Source organism: Pelecanus crispus, chromosome 13 (assembly GCF_030463565.1).
Source record: "Pelecanus crispus isolate bPelCri1 chromosome 13, bPelCri1.pri, whole genome shotgun sequence".
NCBI lineage: Eukaryota > Metazoa > Chordata > Aves > Pelecaniformes > Pelecanidae > Pelecanus > Pelecanus crispus.
The window spans coordinates 4,789,276-4,810,453 of NC_134655.1; the positions used below are offsets into that span (position 1 = coordinate 4,789,276).

General features: G+C 42.4%; 2 protein-coding genes across 2 annotated transcripts in view; one reads left to right on the forward strand and one right to left on the reverse strand.

Annotated features, from left to right (window-relative positions):
- COL4A5 (collagen type IV alpha 5 chain) overlaps positions 1–4,229 on the reverse strand; it is an 87,728-nt gene extending 83,499 nt beyond the window's left edge. Inside the window, exon 1 of the mRNA XM_075720776.1 lies at positions 3,561–4,229. Within this exon, the coding sequence (XP_075576891.1) occupies positions 3,561–4,229 (669 nt within the window). The remainder of the gene's footprint in view (positions 1–3,560) is intronic.
- Positions 4,228–21,178, forward strand: part of COL4A6 (collagen type IV alpha 6 chain) — a 138,333-nt gene continuing 121,382 nt past the window's right edge. The window contains exons 1-2 of the mRNA XM_075720777.1: positions 4,228–4,241; positions 4,322–4,373. Coding sequence (XP_075576892.1) covers positions 4,228–4,241; positions 4,322–4,373 — 66 coding nt within the window. The remainder of the gene's footprint in view (positions 4,242–4,321; positions 4,374–21,178) is intronic.

The window sequence follows — 21,178 nt, forward strand, 5'->3', positions numbered from 1 at the left end:
GGTAGCATGTATACCTGGTAACCTCTGAAAGGAAAAAAAAAATCCCAATTAAACTTAGAGAACTTTAATGAATAACACATAAAACTTAAACACAAATGATACCCATCTTGACAGCCTGCCTTACCATAAAACAATTGTTTTCATCCCTATGCTTGCAGTCAAACTGGAGTTATAACCAAAGGCAAAGAAAAAAAATGAACTAACTTCTGCAATGTCTTTTAAGAACTTTTGGGCTGACAAAGTCTATTTATACTTTAAAAACCTAGGCCCTAACTATGAAGGAAACTTTTTGTAATATAAATCAATAGACAGTCACTAACTTCAAGTGAGTTTCATAGGTTAGCACAACTCAAGAATCCAGTCCATCTATGTTCTTTAACTAAATAGATTTCTCAGTCACAGCTTGCAATCACTTTTCTATAACACAGCGCAAGTGTAAACCTGCTAGGAGAGGAAAAAACGTCTGCTTATAAGAAAAGCTAATTGGCTTATGTACATGTATACTAAAAACACCAGGGCACTTAATCAGCAATATTGTCCCTTAACATGCACTATAAGCACTCATATCCTCTGATGAAAGCATTCAACAAATAAGCACCTTTTTTATACTGTAACTTGAAATCACTCCATGCACTGATGACACCATCTTCTACCTCATTCATTCTTCCACTCTAAAGAAAGACCTTTCTCAGACTCCCAGCTACTTTTACACTGTTCAACAGTAGTTACACTGTTTTTGCACTTCATTCTATATCAATGATTCTGCACAAGAGTGCATAGCGTAATCCATATACTACTCACCAAGTTTAGACCTTGGGCTATGGAAACCCAGCAACAAAATCTGACCAATGAAATTAATCCTTACTTGAGTATGAGGTTTTAGCAATTTGTTTTTTTTTTTATAAATCATTGGTATTTCCCTATGATGTCCACATTGGCAGATGATTCTCAACTATATTCTGCCACCTCGTAACTGGTCATATAGCCATACACACTAGGTGAACAATCTGGAGGAAAGAAAGTATGACTTTTGCACTTGAAATATATATTACGAGGACAAATAACAATTTCAGATATTATTTTAATAAGGACACCAGAATGACTTGAATTCATGCCACTGGATTTATCCTGTTGGGGGAAGTGGGAGGATTCTAACGCAAGGCCCCAAACCAAAATTCACAGAAGAGACAGTGTGTATCAAGCATACAGCCACGGTGCTAATTCAACCCTTTCTGACAATGAGAAAAATCAAATACTGATCCTCATTAATAAAGATCAGCATAATTTAGCACTATCATCATGAGAGATTCAAGGATATCAGAACACCAAAGCATTGAGAAACCATCAGACCTTTCTGACAAAACATCAGTGGGACTTACGCAGGTTAGAACAGAGGCATCTCTCTTTTCCCCACGCCCGCTACCCCTTGCGTCTTCAGTTAATCTCATCTCACTGTGGGGCAGTAAATCCCCAGGGGGACTCATCCTAAACAAGAGGCTGTAGCACAAGGTGGTGTTGAGAACGAGGAACCCCACCGTTGCCTTTTCTCCTTTCTTCATGTCTCCCAAGGCAGAGGACTGCCTGCGGGGTCCCCCTCCCAGACCCTGCAGATCCCCACCAACCTCACACACGAAACTCTGCTGGGATGCTTTCCTGAAGCAAGAAATGGGACACGTTTATACACACAGACCTCCCCATCTTCGACCCCCACCTGCTAAAACAGTGAAGTCCTGTAGGTGGGACTGACCAGATCCTTCTTCGGGGGTGAAAGTCGGGGAGGTAGCCCAGGGTGAGGCAGAACTTAACAGCAGCGGAACTGGTATTCCAGACACTATGGGGACAAGCAGTTCTCCCAGTCAGTAGGCACTGGTGGCACGCCAGTATCACTTACACTTGGGGACACACCCAGGCATGGTAAAAAGGAGTACAAGAGGAAGGGAGTATATTATAGCTGGTCTTTACTTTTTGGAAGGGCAGATGAAAGGTCTACACAGTTTCACTGCAAAGGAATGCACTTCAAAGGAAAGTTCAAGACAAATAAGATTTTGTCAGCTCTAACTACAAAATTGGAGGGGGGGGAGTAGCAGAAAGGTATTCTGCACTTATTACTGTAACATAGTACAATTTTTCAACTAGAGTAATCCTAAGCAACAGAAATACGGAGTCATTTTCCCTTCCAAGTAAACTGGAAAATAAAAAAAGTGAACAGCCAGAGGAAGGGATTGTAAAAATCTGAAATAACCCATGTTAAAGTACGAGCCTTTGAGTTAACTTCACCACTCGTTAACACCGAAGGTCTTACTCGAGCACCTTGAAACGGGACGCGAGCGATCGCCTCTCCCGCTCTGGGTTTCAAGGCCCAGCTGCTCCAGGGGAGCTGGGACAGCATCCCTCTCCCAAAGAGAGAAAACAAAATTCTTTTCCAGGCCACCTACTGCGCGCCCTCTGCGACACCGCACGCATCTACCGTCTCGGCGAGCATCTCGGGTCGGGTTTTAAGACAGCAGAAACGGAACGCTCGGGAAAACCAAGTCAGAGCCCGAGGCGCGGTCCTCTGGCAAGCCATGCCCGCAAGCCTGCGGCTCCCTGCCGCGGCCAGGTGCGGCTCACAGCGCAGGTGAGGGCGCGCTGGCAAGAGCTCCGCCACCTCCTCACGACGGTCCTGGGGGCGGGGGGGGGGAGCAAGGGGGGATTTTTCCTCCTTTGTCCCGGAGGAACAGCGGGTTCCGAGCGCACACAAAGCTGGCCCAGGCTTCCCCCGCCTCTCGCTCACGCTCCCTCCCCGCAGCCGCCGGCGAAGCCAGACGTGCCAACAGCGGGCACCGCGCAGAGCCGGCCCGCCGCCGGCAGCGCCTTTGTCCGGGGAGGGCAGCGCCGGGCAGCGGCCCCGGGGGCAGGCAGCCAGAGACCCTCCCGCCCGCGGCCCGGCCTCCCGCCGCCGGGCGCCTGTCAGGGCCAGCGGCCGCCTCGGCCCCGGCGCGCCCACCCTCAGCCACCCCATTTCTGCAGGGCCTCGAAAGCCGCCTCCCCCCCCCCCGCTCCCCGAGGCTCTGCGCTGCCGCCGCGCCAGGCAGCGCCTGCGGAGAACAAGGAGGGCGCCCCGCACTCACCGCCGCCGCCGCCGCCTCCGGCCCCCAGCACCCCAGCAGCAGCAGCAGGCAGCCGGCAGCCAGGCTGCGGCTCCGCCACCGCGGACCCATCCCGCCCGCTCAGGAGCTGCGGAGCCGGCCCTGCGGCGCAGGCATAGCCCGGCGGGGCAGCGCGGCTCCCTGCAGGCGGCTCCCGCCGGCCGCCCCGACGCCAGCGCCCGCCCCTCTGCCGCACTCTCCCGCTTCTGCCGGCTCAAGTCCTCCCGGGACTACTTGCCCCACGGTATTCATCCGCACCGTGGGCGGGCGGGTGGCCGGCGGAGGGTGCGCGCCTGTGGTGCGCGGAGCAGGGCGCGCTGCCGCCCCGCTCTGAGGGGGCTACGACTCCCCGCCGCCGCCACCGCCCTTCCTCCTGGGCGCCGGGGTTTTGTCGGCTCGAAGGGCGGGCGCCCGCCTCTCCCCGCCCCGTACCTCCACCGGGCGGGCGGGCAGCCGCTGAGACCCCGGACTATTTTCTCCGGCGGAGGCACCTCGGTGCGTGAGGGCCGCGGCGCCGTTGGCAGTGCCGGCTCGCACCTCCGGCGGGGCGGGCGGCGGGCCGTGGGGCGGCGAGGGGCGCCCGGCGCGGCTTGCCCGGCTCGGCTTGCCCGGCTCGGCCCCGTCCCGCCCGGCTCCGCTCAGGTGCGACGCCTCGGCGAGGACCGCGCGAACTTTCTGCCCGGGCACGCTCTGGCACGGCCGCGGCGCGGGGAGCGGAAGGCGGCGAGCGCCCTGAGGGGGCCGGGGCGCCGCGGGGAAGCGAGCCCTGACCGACCCCGCACGGGCGAGCGCCGGCCCGGCCGCTCCCCCGGGGCGCGGCACCCTCGGCCCTCCGTCGGAGCTGGGGAAGGAGCCGGCGCGGTGGCCGCGCCGCGGAGGTGAGCGGCGGCGGCGGCCCCCGCCGTGCCTGGCCCGCGGCCGCGCAGGGGGCCTGTCCGCCCCGGGTGACGGCGCCGGGCCCTCCTCCTCCTCCTCCTCCTCCTCCGGCGGTGCGGAGCCGGCGCCCGTGCGGGCGCAGCGGCGCGTAAGCGGGCTGCAACAAGCGGGCTGCAACAAGCGGGCTGCGTCCCCTCCGCCCTCCGTGCCGGCTGCCCGAAGCATGGGCCGCGCAGGGTGAGTGCCGAGGCGCGGCGGCCCCCTCCCCGCGGTGCCCCCGGCCGCGCCGCTGACTCTGTGCCTTTGCCTCCCTGCAGGCTGCTGCTGCTGCTGCTGCTCCTCTGCCTGGGCGCGGAGCTGGCGAGCGGGGTAAGTGTGCAGGTCCCGGCCGCGCCGGTGCCTCGTCCAACCTGTCGGGGTTTGGGCATCCTTCGGCCAGAAGCCAGGCACCCTCCCGCCCTGCTCAGAAAGATGTGGGGATTTTTTTTTTTTTTTTTTTCTTTTTTTTTCAATCGCCGTACACCTCTGCTCCGAAGTTCCTTTGTGCCTTTCGCCTGCTCGACTTTAGTCTTTGCAAAGTACGCTGGGGCTGAAAGACCGTCTGTATCCAGCGGAACAGCTTTCTGTGAGAGGATGAGCACTACCTCTCCTGGCAGCTGGCTGCCTTTCATGCTTTTTTAGCCTCTTCTCAAACCTTTCTTTCAAAAGCTGACCCTTTAGATCCTTGCTCGCAAGGGATCCAACCCAGAACACCTCATAACTAAGTAGAAGCGATGTGAGAAATTAAAGGATTAGGCTTTGAAGTGTTGTATCAAGGTTCACGATTATGAATTAGTAAATGTGTTTTAAATTCCAAGCTGGCGTACAGAAGCAATGGCTTTATGATCTGTCAATCTGACAATTTTATGACATAAACACAAATTTTCTCTTGCTGTTCCTAATTAATGTTTAAACAGATTAGTAAGGGATCGCAGGCTTTTAAAATATTCACAACTTTTCTTTTTTTTTGGTGTTGTAATAGATTTTCTGCAACTGGGATGCTGAAATTGTTAGCCCACTCAACTGTAGTATAAAAGAGTCCTTTGGAAAATCTGTAGCCTGAACTAAGTGTCCAACTGAGGTACAGGCAGCAGTTAAACAAAATCTCTTTGTTATATTGTGATGTAAATTAAGATGGTACAATACACTAATCTTTGCAGTCTGGATTTTATAGCACATACGCTATAATGAATTCGTGGAAGTCGTTAGTATAATATGTTTTAAGCATGTTTATTTTAATTCAACTTCTAACGGGCTTCTAACAAAACCAGTGAGAACATGGGTTCTTCATTTGTCAGCCAATGTTTTTATACTGCTTTTGCTGCTCTTTTGATTAAAATTTTAAGGATTTAGTACCTTCTGTGCAACTGAGAAGAAGGCTTTTGAAAAGGCTTTAATAGCAGAGGGGTTTATACTTTTCATAAATGTGAAAGGCTTGGTTCTGCTCTGCACTTTTTGTAATCAATTGCACTAGTAGAATTTCATCATCCTGATCAGGTGGTAGTTACAAGCTCTAATCTTCTCAAAGATTAAAAGATTAGACAATGTGTGAAGCTCTGAGAGTTTCTTTTCATGTTTTTTTCTTCAACAAGACCAAGAACTGTTCTTCTGAGTGTTCTTGCTGCAGTGGAGTCTGTGTGGAAATGACTTTTATAAAGCAAGTATTTTCAAGGCTTTTTGAAACAAATGCAGTACATTTAGCAGTCATTTTTATAAATTCATGCAATATGTCAGTGAAATTATTCCCGATTGATGCAGATGTAACTGACAGCAGGTTTTTAATTGTTTGCTCCAATTTTGCTTCATACCTGTTGGAAAGCAGTCAGATTTTTTGTTACTACCTTAACATGTTTCATTGCCCATAAAGGGACTTTGTCGATTTAAGTCTATTGCAATGACTAAGATTAATATCTACATGCCATTTCTAAGTCTTCCTGCCAGTTTTCTTCAGGGTTAGAAAGCAAACAAAATCTTTGTTGTGTAATCAGTCTAAAAGTATGAAAAAGAATCAGAAATAGGTCCTCAGAATACTTTGGTTTAGTGTTTTACATGTCTAAGCAGTTAATGCATTTAATTATTCTTATTAAAAATGCTGTCAAACATGCTCAACAGCAAAGATATACAACTACTTTTTCATCAACTTTTCAGATACAGTAGTAGGTAAATGACGTTCTGGTATCGCTGAATTAAAAACACACCCTAACACCTTCCAGCATTGAGTAAGCTGCTAAGAAAAAATACTAGTGATTGAAATTGTTTTTGCAGTAAGCAGAGCTTTTTTAGGAAAAGCGGGATCTCTGAAACATTTCTTGATAGTCCTCTGCTATACAATTTGAAGTGACTGAGCACAGTGAAGTACAATGTTAACAAAATGAGGTTAAAACTTTAGGTTAATAAGGAATAATAGAACTTCAGAAGATTATTCGCAGACACAGTCAACTATTAAAGCGCTTGTTGCTGAAGACAATGTGATTTATAACTTTGTTCATCTTCTCTTTCTTTCAATTAATCTTACTTCAATAACTTAGCTGTTGTGAAAGAAACATCCTGAAATATTGTATCAAGTTGTCACGCATTCTTCAGGAATGTTACTGTGGACATGACCAGTAGGCAGCGGCTGGCATGTCAGGCCAGCATCTTGAGTACAGTTGTATCAAAGATGGCTTTGACTTAGAGGTCTTAATTACAAGGTGTAGTCATCCCTCCCTCTGTAAGAATAGAATGTTAAAGTGTATCAGAATTAATCTCTCAGCTTGTACTTATTTTTCCTGGATATAAATGCTGATATATTTTGAATGACAGTACAAAATTAGTCTTGTAATGCAATCTATGTTTTCTTGAGCCAAAGGTTGAAAACATGGATGACTTGCTGTTACACACGGGGTTACTTTGCAGAGATATCGTTACCTCATTTGTAGACTGATTGCTGGTAGTGACCTAAGAGTTTCCCCTAAAAGCTTTCAGCTGAAGTCACTCCAGAAGCTATGCTTCACTCATATTTTCAATCTTTTATTATCAGTAATTTGCATTAATCATGAACCAGGAGTGTCAGTACAAGATGCTGTGCAAGCATAAAACAGGAGTGAAGTACTATCTTCACGACCTTTGTTACACTGTGAGACAAATGGCAAAAGTTGGCCCAGAGCTGGGGGAGCAAGACAAAATGTTGGAACGGTGCTAGAGGCAGGTGTTTGCCTCAGCTAATCGCTGTCCACCCCTGAGGCTTTTCCAGGCTACAGGGCAAAAATACAGTTTTTATAAGACGGACTTTTAAAAGGATAATCAAAGTTTTGCTGATGTTTCTGGGATGTCCCCTCATAAATGTGAGGTAGAGATGAAAATGGTCACAAAGTCTAGAGACAACCTTTTGCAACAAAAACTGAGGTTCTCATCTCTTCACAAAACTCTCAGCTGAGCTGCATCATATTCCTAGCAGTCATTCTGTGCCCACTTGAGAGCATGCCTGACGTACAGGTGAGATGATGATAACTCCTCATTTAATTCCTTTCTGCCTCTGTTCAGCTAGTTGAGCACTCCTGGAATATGTGCTAGTCTTGATGGGATGATCCTTCGGAGCTAATGTTAGGACTTACTGTCAGACATGTTCTCTTGGAACAAACGAGCTTCCAAGATAGAGTTCAGTTAGCTTTTATTTTATGAGTCTGGACTTCATGTACTATTGCAGGTCTTCCAACTCTACTGGGGATTTTTCTGCTAATAAATATGCAGATTACCTAGAGACACCCTCTTTTTCTACTGCTCGGTATCTTGTTCAGCAGAATGTCTACGGTATCCAAGTAAGGCAAATAAAAGTTATATGCCAAAACCAGTTCTGGGCAGTCTGCTCTATTTTGAGTAACTGAAGCTCTGCTAGTTTATGACAAGCTAGCCCAAGTGATCTTATTTTTCTCTTCTCTTAATATATTCCAGGTTTTCTGTGTGTTGTTTTTTTTTTTTAATCTATGATACAAATGTTTCATAATGTCTTTTCATTTAATATGTATTGGACCAGCTTAATTGAACCAAGCTCATTGTTTTCAGTGGCCTTATGCCAAAAATAAATTTTGTCCCAGAGCTCTGACAGAGGGGAAAAAATAGCTGTTTAATTATAGATATTTAAAAACAAAGTTGCAGCTCTCATCATTCCACTTTCCACAATTCAGTTTCTGCAAATATGATCTTATCCATTAAGGCCTATTTTAAAAGTTTGTTTCTTTACCATTTTAATCAGTATTTATAAGTAGTAAGTAGAAGTGTAATCTTTCTGCAGTTTGACTTTTACAGCTATAATATCTTTACGTAGCAGTAAGCTTTATTGGGAAAGAAGTAATATCTGTAGTAAAGTTACCTGTGTAAGGAAGGAACCTACAGAATTAAGGAAATAACATAAAATGCAAACCTAATCTTGTAAATCTCAGCATTTGTTTACTGGATAAGGCAACTTCTGTAAGAATGCACGGGTGTAGAGGCACTTGTTTGGTGAACATTCACGTGCTGCACCGAGAATGGTCATTCTGCAAAGGACAGCTTTGAATAGTGATAGGTCTATAGCAAAATACTGAGGATTATTCCCTGGTTCTGCAGCAAAATAATGAGAACTACTTTTAAAAAAATATAAGCAGCAGACAGTTCATAACAGTGCTAATTAGCTAGCCCTTGCCAAGACATGTTGAATTTTGTGGAAAATTTTCATTTAAAGCTGAATATCCCTTTCTCTCCCATCTGAACAAAGAATTGTTTATTTGCTGAATGTTTTCTGGGTGCTAAAGGTAATTGAGCATGAAATGTGGCATTTTATTTTGCACTCAGATATTGTGTTAGGGCACAGCAGCTATCAAATGAAGTAATGTGTGTGCTTGTTTTCTGAAGAGCTTTTTTCGTGTCATTATCCGTTTAAGGTTGTGGCCGCCTTTTGAATAGGTGTGAGAGGCAATGTGTGACCTGAAGAAGTGTTTTATTTCCCCTTCTGGACAAGCCAGCTTTACTGCCAGCCACCGTGTTCCCCTGACTTAAGAACTGCTGTTAGTAAGTCATGCTGGTGTCCCTGAAGTAGGCAGGGCGTTTCACGGTGGGGCTTCTCTACCCTTTTTCCAGCCTCGCAGTAGAGGCACTCTCTGTGTGAGTAGGGGTCTGGTACCTTACTCCTTACTAACTCTTCCTCCTGAGGTAACTGCAGTAACATGCTGATGCTTACAGATATTTTGAGAATGTTACAGATTGCAAAAAGTTGTGGTAGTAAAATAGTTCTCGCTTGCAAATCTGTAACTCTACAAGGTCTTAACTCTGCCTCTTTCTCGTTTAGTTTTTGTATAATAGTCATACTTCATTTGTAGAGATGGAACTGCTCCAAGAGGAGAGCTGGTAACTCCCTGACTTGTACAGGGAGAAAAGAACTTCTTATCCTCCCATATCGCCAGAGACACAGCATCTGTTCAGGCAAGGTTGTCAAAGTATTGCCAACTCTTGGGGTTTAATCAGACAAATTTTTTGATCCGTAGGAAGCTGCAGTGTTTTTTGAAAAGAGCGTAATTGATCCAAAGCTATTTCCTGTTCATAAAGATACTCGCATTATTTTTGCATGTACTTCTGCTGCTAACCAAGTGCTGACTGGAGCATTAAGATTAGACATCCAACTAGTTTCTTGTCAGACAGTTTGGTTATGTATCAGACAATATGACCCACCTGGTTTTTGGGCACCTTTTAAAATTAACTTGGAAGGGAGAGCTACAAAACACAGCAAAGCTAATGAGTATGTATTGAACAGTGCTGAGGTAACAGAAACGTATTTCAGAGATGCTAGCCACTTCTAACCTTTTGTCAGTGCCTTTTGTGGGTTAACAATTCTTTTAGGGCAATTATTTAGGTACCTCAAAATTAAGGTATTCTTGCGGGGGGCGGGGGAAGATATTCTCATACTGTAGAGCGGTGTAATAGTATTTTCAGGTGATCATGAAGTCATGGTAGACAGAGATGAAAAATTCTTTGCTGCCAGAATTCTTGATGTGCTTGTCCTCCTCTCTTCCTTCCTACGTGGGTTTGTGTGCCCCTCCATGGATAACGATTTAAAATCAAATTATTGCCTAGATACCAGTATAAAGTTGTATTACCAGGTCAAAAAAAGGGGCTTTGGTAAGGCCGTGTCCCAGCTTAAATGTTATAATGATGACAAAGAAAAAAAAAAAAGAGGGTTTTTTTAAGCTTTCATTGATAGATAATTTTCAAGATCTCTGAGAATCCAGTCTCAAAGTAAAGGACTGCTTTCTTTGTTACTCCGGATGAAAGTAAAATGAAAGCACTTCTGCTGTTACCTGTGGACGGGATCATTCTAGCAAGGTCAGTCTGTGTTTGAAAGGGATTGGAAGGAGGTTGAGTTGCTGGCTAGAAGAGTGCCTGTGAAATGGAGTCTTGATAGTGACTGCGATGTTAAGTATTATTGGAGGAAGATGATCGTCATTGACATTAGGAAATTTATTTCCTTAGTTTTTTTTTTTCTTTCAGATATCCCTGTAACCCAAGAAGGCTCTTACTCTCCTGAGGAGGCTATAAAACCTAAATGAGCTTGATATACTTCTTTCAGTTCACATGTCTAAGAAGAAAGAGCAGTTAGAGTGGAATCATGCAGTTCTCATTACCTGTTCCTTGCAAAAAGGGAATTTGGAGGTGTAGGCAATAAATCTGAAAATACTTGGAGAAAGCAAATAATTTGTTCCTGTGTTTTTTGCACAGATTTCCTGCAGTTTAGCCTGCCTTGGGTTTTTCCATGCAACTTCCCCTTCTGTGATGGTGTGATTTATATGGAAGTCGTGTGGCTGCAGTCTCCAGTAGCTGTATTTAACTTTCTACTTTTCAAAAGGTGTTGACATTAATCTTACTACTTGTGTTCAAAGTCATCTTTTCTTTTCAGAATGGCTTCCTCTTCTCTTAGGTCTGACGAAACGCACAGAGACGGGTTTAATACAAAGTCAAAGGAACTGTTCTGCGGATCTGCTGCTTCTCTGGCTTTGTTGCCGCTTTTTTCACAGTTCTTGCTGGTTGGAAGTGAGTGTGCTGGCCCTCTGATTCTGCTCCTACCCAAATGGATACAAAGCTGTAGAGATCCCTACAGTCTGTGCAGGCTTCCCTTCTTGTTGTTTCTGCAGGATTTTGATGAGCTTTGGTTGTGTCAACCTCATTGGGCCGCTAAACCAGCACCATCCAGTCTGCATAGTCTCTGCTCACTTGGTTACCTTAATATTGAGAGAATCAACACTGTGAACCAAATTGGGCTGATCTGCTTCAGTCCACTGAGATGTCAATAGCTACTGTATTCTGAGTTTGCCTTATTCACTCCCTGGTCTATTTTCTCCTGTTTGGCTGGAACCTACTGTACTTTGTACAGCCTCCAGCCCTTGCCTCAACGTGCTCTTAAGCTCAGCTGCCTTTCTAGCTCTCTTTTGTGCCTTAGCAGTCTAGGGAGGCTGCCAGTATGACTCCTGGCACTTAATCCTGTAGTGCTTTTTCTGATGCCTCACTCTTAGCACCAGTGAGGACGTGTCAATGCCTGTTACCTAGGAATCTCTGTTGCACAAATCTGTTTAAGAGGGTTGCACCTAATGTTCGTTGCTTTTCCCATTACTAATAGGAACAAACGATTCCATCCTTGACACAAGCATTTGGCAAGACCTCAGTGTGATGTATAACACAGGTAAAATCTAAACATCATCCAGGTGTTGTATCTGGACTAATCGGGAACTAGCTAGAAAAGGCAATACATCAAGGTTTCTGTAAGAAATGAGAGTAGTATTTCCTTTTCCTTTAGTTTTGTGTATTTGTCATTTTTCCATTTCCATTGAAGGGGAAAGAGGTTGGAAACAAGGTAGCACCAGCAACATTAACTGTTTCTTTAGCATTTTTTTTTTTGGCTGGCAGAGAGATCGGGATAAAATGTTTGTACAGAGTAAGCTGAAAACCAACTGCATAAATTAATTTATAGCACTGTTAGGAGAGATTGGTTTTGATCTAGAAAGCAGAGGAGAGGAAAATGAAAGTGCATTTAAGCAAGGAATGGACTTATAAATGCTTCTCTGCTTCTTAAAATCTCCAAAAATTAAATGTCGGTGAAACTGAAAATAATCTTCCTACTTTTTCTTTTTCATTTGCTAACAGCATCATTCTAAAGCTCTAAATAGTGACAAGGCAGTGCTTTGTCTTTTCCCAACTTTTTTGAATTACAGCATGTACTTTACCTGTTCACATTGCAGTTTTCAAATCAGCTCCTTATGTTCCTTATCCTTTTGTTTGAATCATTGAAAAGATTATTTTCTATTAATGAAGGTCATACCCTCACGAGTAGTAAGGCTATCTTTCTGGACATGAAATAATATCTAGCTCTAAAAAAGGAGCCTTAAACTAAAAAGTGTTTCCTTAGAAAATGATACAATTATAAAAGGAGTGATGAATCTATTACTCTCAGTACATTACTTTTAAGTTAAAGTCTGTTTCGACTTCATAAGCTGGCAAGTCAGTTTTCCAGAAATGTGTATATAAACGCATCTCATTACTGTAACAAAGTTAAATAGATTCAGTGACACAATGAATAATTGCTTGGCTTTCCTGAAGAGGAGCAGGACCATTTTAAAGTTGTAATAATTCTCCTTATATCAGTCAAACTTGCTGTGAAGGAGTGTGCAGAAATCACTTGCTCTGTAGATTATATATGTATTTTGAAAGCAGTTTGGAATTATTACTACTGCTATAGTGGAAACACATCAAAACAATAGGAGGGTGAATCATTGTATTGTACTTTGATGATTAAACCTATCCACAAAGCAGGGTGTAACTGAACTGGAAGAACATAGCCTGCAGGAGCAAAAACAGTTGGCAAAAGCAAGCTTGGAAAACTATGAGTTTATAGTAGTCTTCAGACTTTTCCATAAAAGGAGGCTGTAGGCTTTCAACCTCAGCCCTCCTTGTGAGATTTTAGACTATCATCAAAGTGTGCGTGAAGGGGTTGAAAAGTTGAAGCATTATCTGTAAAATTAATGTATCTTTGTAAATGCCTTCTACATGAACTGCAGCACATGTGGAGTGTGGATTCGGCTGGAAGGTGAGGTTGGCAGGTCCTGTGTTGCATTGCACAGTGTATAGCATTTTGCATAGAACGTGCTGACTCTTTGTTACCGGGAAGGATTGAAGTGTGGTGAGTCTCGGTCTTGTGGGTGTGACTGAAGTGGTCTGCCATAAGCCCTGGGTGCCAAAAGTAAGGTGATTTATTTCCGGCGTACTTTTGAAATGCATACACTTTTTACTTTATGATTCACTAGGGCGATAGGTGTAACACAAATTCATTGCTTGCTATTTAGCAAAAGTTTTTGATCTGTTTTCATCTGAAACACAGCTTTTAACAGCTTGCTCTTCTTGTAAACTTTATATGATCTTTTTTACAAAGGAGTAGTGCATTTTTAACCTAATAAAGTAGTTTTGGCTTAAACTGGAAACCGCTTGTGAAATCTCCTCCTACAGATGGTACTTGACTTTTTGCTGTGACTTGAAAAGCTGTAAGGCATAAGATTTAGAAAAATATAGAGAAAAGATGTTAATGGGGTGGTGAAGGGAAGAAGCTCTCAAACCACTCTTGTAACGAAGGTGGAGTATTTTAGTTGCCATAGTAAATGTCAGATCCTTAGGCTACTTTTACCACAAATAGATACGGGAAATACTTTTTAAACTCCACAGAGGTTTTAAAGTTAAACGAGTTGGTGATCTTAAACAGAATACTTCAGATGGTCTCTTCAAGGTAGTGATTATATGGTTTGCTCTGTGGTACTTTTAACAGCCTTAATCACTGTGAATCTATAATCTTGTTAGGATTAAACCAAAATCTGACTAGATAATTAGAGTGAGCTCCAAACTGTGGTTTGACCTAATATCTCTTAGTGACACAATTTCCATGTGAATAGATTGGCCTTGGAGCATGTGGAGTATTGAGAGCCCTCGGCAGAGTCTCTGGGAGCTGAGGGCCTCCCATACTTCAAGTAATCTGCGGAAAAATCACCTCAGAGGTTTTGCAAAGGCTGTTCTTCCAAGCCTGTAAAAACTGGGGTCTGGGTCAGAACGTCTTTTAATGTCACAGAGCACATTTTTCCATTGAAGGTAAAATGTGTTTGCAGATCCTCCAGAGTGCTGAGAGTTGCAGCATAGGATGAATCCTGAAATGAACATGCCTGCTAAAGTTACAGCAACAACATTCGGTCTGTTTTGTCCCTTTTCTAGGGTTCAGTTATCATGGATGCGCATTTCACACTGTTTCCCTTACATAAATACAAAGTAACATGTTGCAATTTTAACTTTAAAATACATAGTCACTGGTTGCATTACTGTATTGTCTTTCACCCCTGGGTCCTTCCTGTTATTTTGTGAAGGACATATTTATTTTCACATCTTGCATGTGTGAAGAAAGCATTGCCCCAAGTCATATGGCAAGCCAACGGGAGGATTGGATTGCGACTCCTAGTTCTCTACTCTAGCCACTGGATGAAAACACACATTACAGCCAGGAAATGCAAAATATCACTTTGCATAATGAGCATAGGTCTATTATGTAGCTTTGCGTCTTTGAACTGTTGCGCCATAATTGGTAGCGCTTTGTATGCCCTAAGGCTCTTCTATAAATGAGAAGACTTGTACAGTCTGCTTTTGGAGATCTGGAAGGGTTGAACCTCTAACTAGTAAGGCACAAAACTGTAAAAAGTTGATTATGGCTATTTAAAGACTCTCCATTCAGTTGAATTTTCTTCTATGTGCTAGCATGTTACTGTGAAGTTTCCAAAGAGTCTGGTTGTGTTTTATCTTTCAGCTTCACACTATCCAGCCAAGTTCTGCACATGTTTCAGAGAGGAGCGGCAAAGATTAAAAACTAGCTAGTCAGTCTCAACTGCTGTCTGACAGTGGGAGAGTAGAATGAATTAAATGTTTGTATCAGATCTCCAGTGCTACTATGACTTTTCAACTCTATTCAAAGATACTTTATGAACCTCAAACCAAAGTATTTACCAAATATTTTGGATAGGAGTAAACTAATATGACATTTAAAAAAAAAATTGCTGTGATTTTGAATGATTTGTGGTTTGGTTTTTTTTCCCCAACATAAAGCTGATTCATAAAACAGTAGATATTGAGCAAATTTCAGCAAACAGTAGTAGGAATTTAATAATTTTCATTCTGAGCTGCTGTCAACAGAAGTGTTCTGCAGCTGGCTGTAGCTCTCCAGATCCATTTGCCCTTTCTTTCTTACCTCTCAGCTTGTGAAACAAAGGAAAAGGAAACTTTGGGGTTTTTTTGTTTGGTTGGTTGGTTGGTTTTTAGGTTTTTTTTATTAATCTACTGTCCAGATCTGGAATGATTGGTTTACAGTTTTCCCTGCACGGAAGACTGTCATCCCGGTCATCTTTGTGCAGTGATACTGGTTACAGATTTTGTTTGGATTACATGATACCATTGAATTTACCAGAAATTAATTTTGCTGAGGTAGTTATATGTTTTCTATATATAATAGTAAGTGTTCTGTGTGTGTAAGAATAACCAGGCAAAATACTTCCAGCATCCATTTCATCAAGATGTGTGCTTATAATTTCCATTAAAGAAATTCCAGTGAGAAAGTTATTTCCCTCCTCTTCATTCCGGTATTATGAGCTCACTCACAGGAGGGCAGAGGGGTACCAGGTTTCGGGCCTAAATTCCTTTGCCAGAGGAATGTGCAGTGAGACACAGGTACAGGCTAGCTCCACGACATACTTGTTTAGAGGGGCCCTTCTGCAGCCCAGCAGCTTGCAGATCTCAGATTTACAACGCTTCTTTATCTGCATGTTTTTGTTTAAAAAAAAAAAAAATAGAAGAGACAGCGGGATTAATCTTTTTATGAAGAATGTTGTGAGTTTTCTTTAATTTTCAAATAATGGATATTGTTTCTTTTTTCATTCCCCTTCTAGACATAGGCAGTAAAAGTGTAGTAAGACCTTTAAAAGTTGTGGATGTGATAGAAAGGTAGAGACAATTAAAAAACACTCACTCTGCTGTCAGATGTAATCTATGCTATTGTGTTTAAAGGAGGTCAGTGAGAATTTAGCCTGCACCTTACATGGTATGTCATGTGGGGCCTCACTGCACTGATTATACGCAGTTTCTTTTGGAACTTTATTTAGTGTCTGGCATGATTAATCCTTATTTTCCTTACGTATTGAATGTCAGCAGCATCCTATGCCTGATTATTTAGATGTTACCTCACTGTATCAAAGTAACACTAGTATCAACTTGTATTTTGAAAAAGTTGCAGAAGAGAGCTAAAACATTTCCATTAAATAATTTCATCATAAAACTATTACGGGAAAGTAATTCAAATTCTGTTTGAAACCAGATTCTCTCTGTAAGATGAAACCACTACAATTCATTCAATTACTTGGCAGAGTTGTGAAATTTACTGTACTTGCTCAGTTTATATCCACCACAGCCTCTGCTCTTGATAAGCCTGAAATCACTAATTCCTGTCTGATGGTATCAAGAAACCACGGCAGGATATTGACTTCTATCAGATATTTTATAGTTAGGGCAGGAAGCTAGTATTCCGCAGATAAGACATGAGGAGTTGGCTGTGGCATAAGGAATAAGGAAACCTAGATTCTATTCTCAACATAGTTTGATGAATGACTTCATGTAACTTCCTTAAATGCTCCATACCATGTTTGTAGCTGTCTGTAAAATCATCATGCATATCCTGATCCTGGTGGTCTGTATGTCTGTTTATCAAGGAAAGGAAAAATATATTTAATTTTTCTTTCAAGTTGTAGTAGAGCGAGCTGCTCTCAGGGAAGGTATACTTTAAGACAGGTAGCTGTTGGTAACATTCAAAGAAATTTAGCGGGGGGAGTTGTATGTGTGCTTATTTGTGTTTTCCTCAAGATACCTAAGGTGATACAAGTATTTTGCTTTCTTGATTTTCATGAGTAATGTACCAGCTCTTCTAGTATGTATGAGTAGAGAATCATAATAATTACATACAAAACATATATTTTGTAAAAACTGATCTGAATGAAACTCTGAATTTGAGTTTTAATTTCACAAAACTAAAGAATTTACCTAAATCTTGTCATTTTCTGTACATATATTCCACTGAGGTCCCATGGGGCTGGTTAGAAATGAGAATTACATAAAAGCCTAGACTGTACCCAACAAATAGCATCTGTGTAAAGCAACAGGACAAAGTTGGTGTTACTTTGTGTTACTCAAGTTATAAACTCATAATGTAAATAAAAACGTAAGTAATGCAATATATTGCCTAGGGATACAGGTGATTCCAGATTTTTTTCTTTACAAGAGGGTTGGGCTTAAGAGTGCTAAGGATTTCACGAGTCTTAATTGTACTAGCCTTAGAATGCTATTGTTTTAACAGCAGTGCATGCTGATTTTTTATTTAAAAAAAAATCATGCCAATCTTTAGCAGTCCTACAGAATTTCCAGCTTTGATTTTTGTTGCAAAGAATTTGTTTTTTTTTTAAATGTTACAGATGTTGGAATCATGTGCAGATGAGAACATCTACTTTTATTTAAAATAAAATCTCAGTTCCTATCCCTAAATCTTAGACAAAAATTGAGGAAACCAGGAGAAAACAAAATGATCCTAAAAGTATCAGGTTTTCTTCCATAGCTTTTAAGTCAGGTGCCTGACTGTAGGGGCCTGTTATGTGACACCTGGATGTTTGACTTCAGCAGCATTGAAGAAATGAGGAGAAGGTTTCCCTGAGACTGGGTTATCTCAGGCCTGTCAGCTGTGGGGTGTCTTGCATCTTTGCATGAAGCAATTGGCACGCGGTGCTGTTGGAGTCAGGATCTCTGACAAGCTGGATGGAGGTCTGTTTAGATAGGCTTGGATTGAAGAGCAGGGGGAAAAAAAAAAAAGTAGTTTTCTGGTCTGCAGGATCTGCTGTGTTGGTTATGTCATGTTTGATGCACACTGGACACAGTTAAGTGTTCAGAACAAAGTTCAGCTTTTAAAAGACATTAATTGATTGTGCACTTACTAAATATTTTTTGAAATGTCTGTGTCTTTGGATGAGCTGGAGTTTGTGGGAGGAGAAAGGCTGTGAAATGGAGCGAGAAACTCCAGCAGAGAAGCCTGCAGTGCAGGTGCCAGGAATGCTGTTTGCTGTTGCCTTTATCTGGCCGGAGGCTGTGCCTGTGCCCTGCGTATGGGGGCGTGTGTATGCAGGGGAGGCAGGAGGGCAGCTTTTGTTGATGGTTCCTCAGCAAACCTCTGTTATGTCCCTTTCTGTGGTTTAATGTATAATTTGGTACAAACTTTTACACCTCCAGCACAGCAAATGCAAGGTGTTTTGTTCAATGTGAGGCAGGGAATATTTCTGTAGCTGGTTTAAATCCAAGTACATTAGACAACTTACACCTTAGGATAACTTATCTAAATAAATAAATAAGGTAACTTACTAGTCCATCCTTTATTTCCCATTTATGCCACTCTGAAAGCCTATGTGCTTTAAAAGTAATTGACTTAAATGTGTTCTTCCTTTCAGTTACTCTTTCTGTACTATTTGTTAGCAAAGGTCTTAAAACCTAAATTCTTTTTGTGAAAAAAATAACTTGAAACCTTTCTCAGGTCAGTACATTTGACTGAAATTTGATATTAATTAATTTAGCCTTGTTTGCTGAGTGCCCGTGGAGTTTAAGTTCCTGTTGTTAGGGCACCTTTGCAGAATCTGAAATGAAGTATTTTCTTTTGAGTTCACTGCTCATAGAAAGTGAACACTCATGTAACCTTTTGTTTGGTTTTCTATAGAATTTAATTTACAAACTTTGCTGGAAAATACCCTTTTGCCCTTATTAATGTATTGTGTACCACAAAGGAATCTGCAGGGTGTCAGGGTGTACAATGTACAACCCCTGCTCTTCAGTTTGGAGTTGCTGTTTGCCTCTGGTAGGGGGCTAGGAAGTTAATGTTTGGATCAGTTGATAGCTTGAACTTTTAGCTCTGGTTATATTTCTCCCACTGGAACTGTAGGTCTTGTACCATCACAGCAGAAGTTAGTTTGTGTGATGAATGTAGGAGTATAGACAGCCGTGATTTTTTTTCCCGTGGTTAAAGGAAGGAAATGTAGTGCTTATCAGAAGTCCAAAGCATGCAACTGTATTCAGATTTTAGTTTCAAAAATAGTCTCTTCAGGTAGTACTTACATCTTTAACTTCGTTAAAAATCTGTGAGGTTTCATTATGTCTATGCACACATAACAGAGTAATTTTTTTCTGAAATGTCGCTTTGTGAAGTTGTGAGCTTTCACACATTTTTATTACTACTTCTGTGATGCTCGCACCTGTGTGCTCAGGTCACCAGACCTGACCCTATTGTACTCTCGTGCATGAAAAGTCAGAATTGAAATACAGTCCCTACTCCAAAAGATCTGCAACCTGCCAGATACACGCAAAACCTAAAGAAATCCTGGGAAAACATTGCTCAGCAAGGGGCAGTCTCATCACACCAACCGTAGACTCACACTGCTGCTGTTTAAGAAACTGTGTACCCACAGCTTTCTGTGATATTCATCCTGTTTAATGAGGGCAGCTCCTCTGCCTCTTAAAACATAGAGAATGCTTAAGCTAAATGTTTTTTCTGGGTATAGATGTGGAGGTTCAAGCCTGATTTTAATTTAAAATCACTTATTGCAGTAGGAAGGTGTTGGTAATTAGCTAGCTGAGGAAAGTCGTGGAAACAATTGTTATTTTTCCAAAAACTGTTCTTTCTCCTCAGTCTTGCAACAAAGTAGCAGCAGGACGGTGAGCTCAGAGCACAGCTGTGCTTTATGCTGCTGGCATGTAAATAGAGACCATAAAAAAGGAACCTTTCTGCAACAGTATTTTATTGTTAAGCTGATTCTTGACATGATAGCTCAGATCATAAATCTTTTGAGTCAATGATCAGCAATCCAAAGGGATCACTCTCTTCTCTTCCTTGCAACAACAGAAGCATTACTTTTCCAGAAAACATCAAATTATTTCATATACGCAGGAAAAATCTGCCCCTGTACAGCCAAAAAAATACAGGAAACCTGCTCAAGCCAGAAAATACATCTCGGTGTTCACTCTGGGAACAATACACATGCCTCTTACAAATTAATCAGGGTTGTAATCCTTGGGTAAAATTAACATTGAAGTATCCAAAGACATTATGCTTGATTCAAGTAAAAATGCGTGTGGGTGTGTGTTTATATAGAGCTATTGCTTAGTTCTGACCTCTTGGAAATCTCAAAGGGCAGTAACAGCAGGTGGAAAGAGTTTTCAGGGTAAATTTGGCATCATGTCTGGATTAGTTATTCAGTATCTCTCACTGACGTTTTTGATCTCTGGAAGAAGGCTAAAGCAGGAGAGGGTGTTTAGCCAATCTAGTTTTGAGCTAATTTATCCATTTAACTGAGGTGTGACTCAGAGAATGACCATTAACAACCTGCATCCTTTTATGGCCAAAGAAGGGTGGTAAGAGGGGTAATTTGGAGCACCAGATGACTGTCTGACACAAGGAATGTAAATGCTTACCTCGAACACAAAGATCCTACATGCTATAAAAAACACTCTTGTAAACTGGCATGTGGATGGGCAGTACATGAGAGATCAACAGAAAAGGGAGCAAGGATGGTACAGAGTACAGCTGTTCACTTATTTTTTCCTTGCAATGATACTCAGGCAACTCTAAAGGATTTAATCCATGTAAACTATTTTTGTAGGTCCCACTGTGGGGTGAGCAGCCTGTCCACTCCATCACTCTGGGGAATGAGGGTTTGGGACAGCTGTGCAGGTAGCAAAAGCTAATATAGCCATTCTCACATAATAAATAAGAGATGAAGCAAGTGTAGTGTCATTAGTACAGTGTATTAGATTCCTGCAGTGTTAGTGTTTTGTTTTGCAGCATACCTATGAACATTGCATAGCACCTTTGAATAGGTAGAAGAATATATGCTTTTCTCTGAAACAGTAAGGAATTTTAAGAAGGCCGAATATAATAGTTTGTCTTGGAATATGACCAGGATGCAATGTCTAATAATTCCAATATCTCTGGTTTCCTAATGGCCACCAGATGCCAGGACCTCTGGTTTTTATCTCAT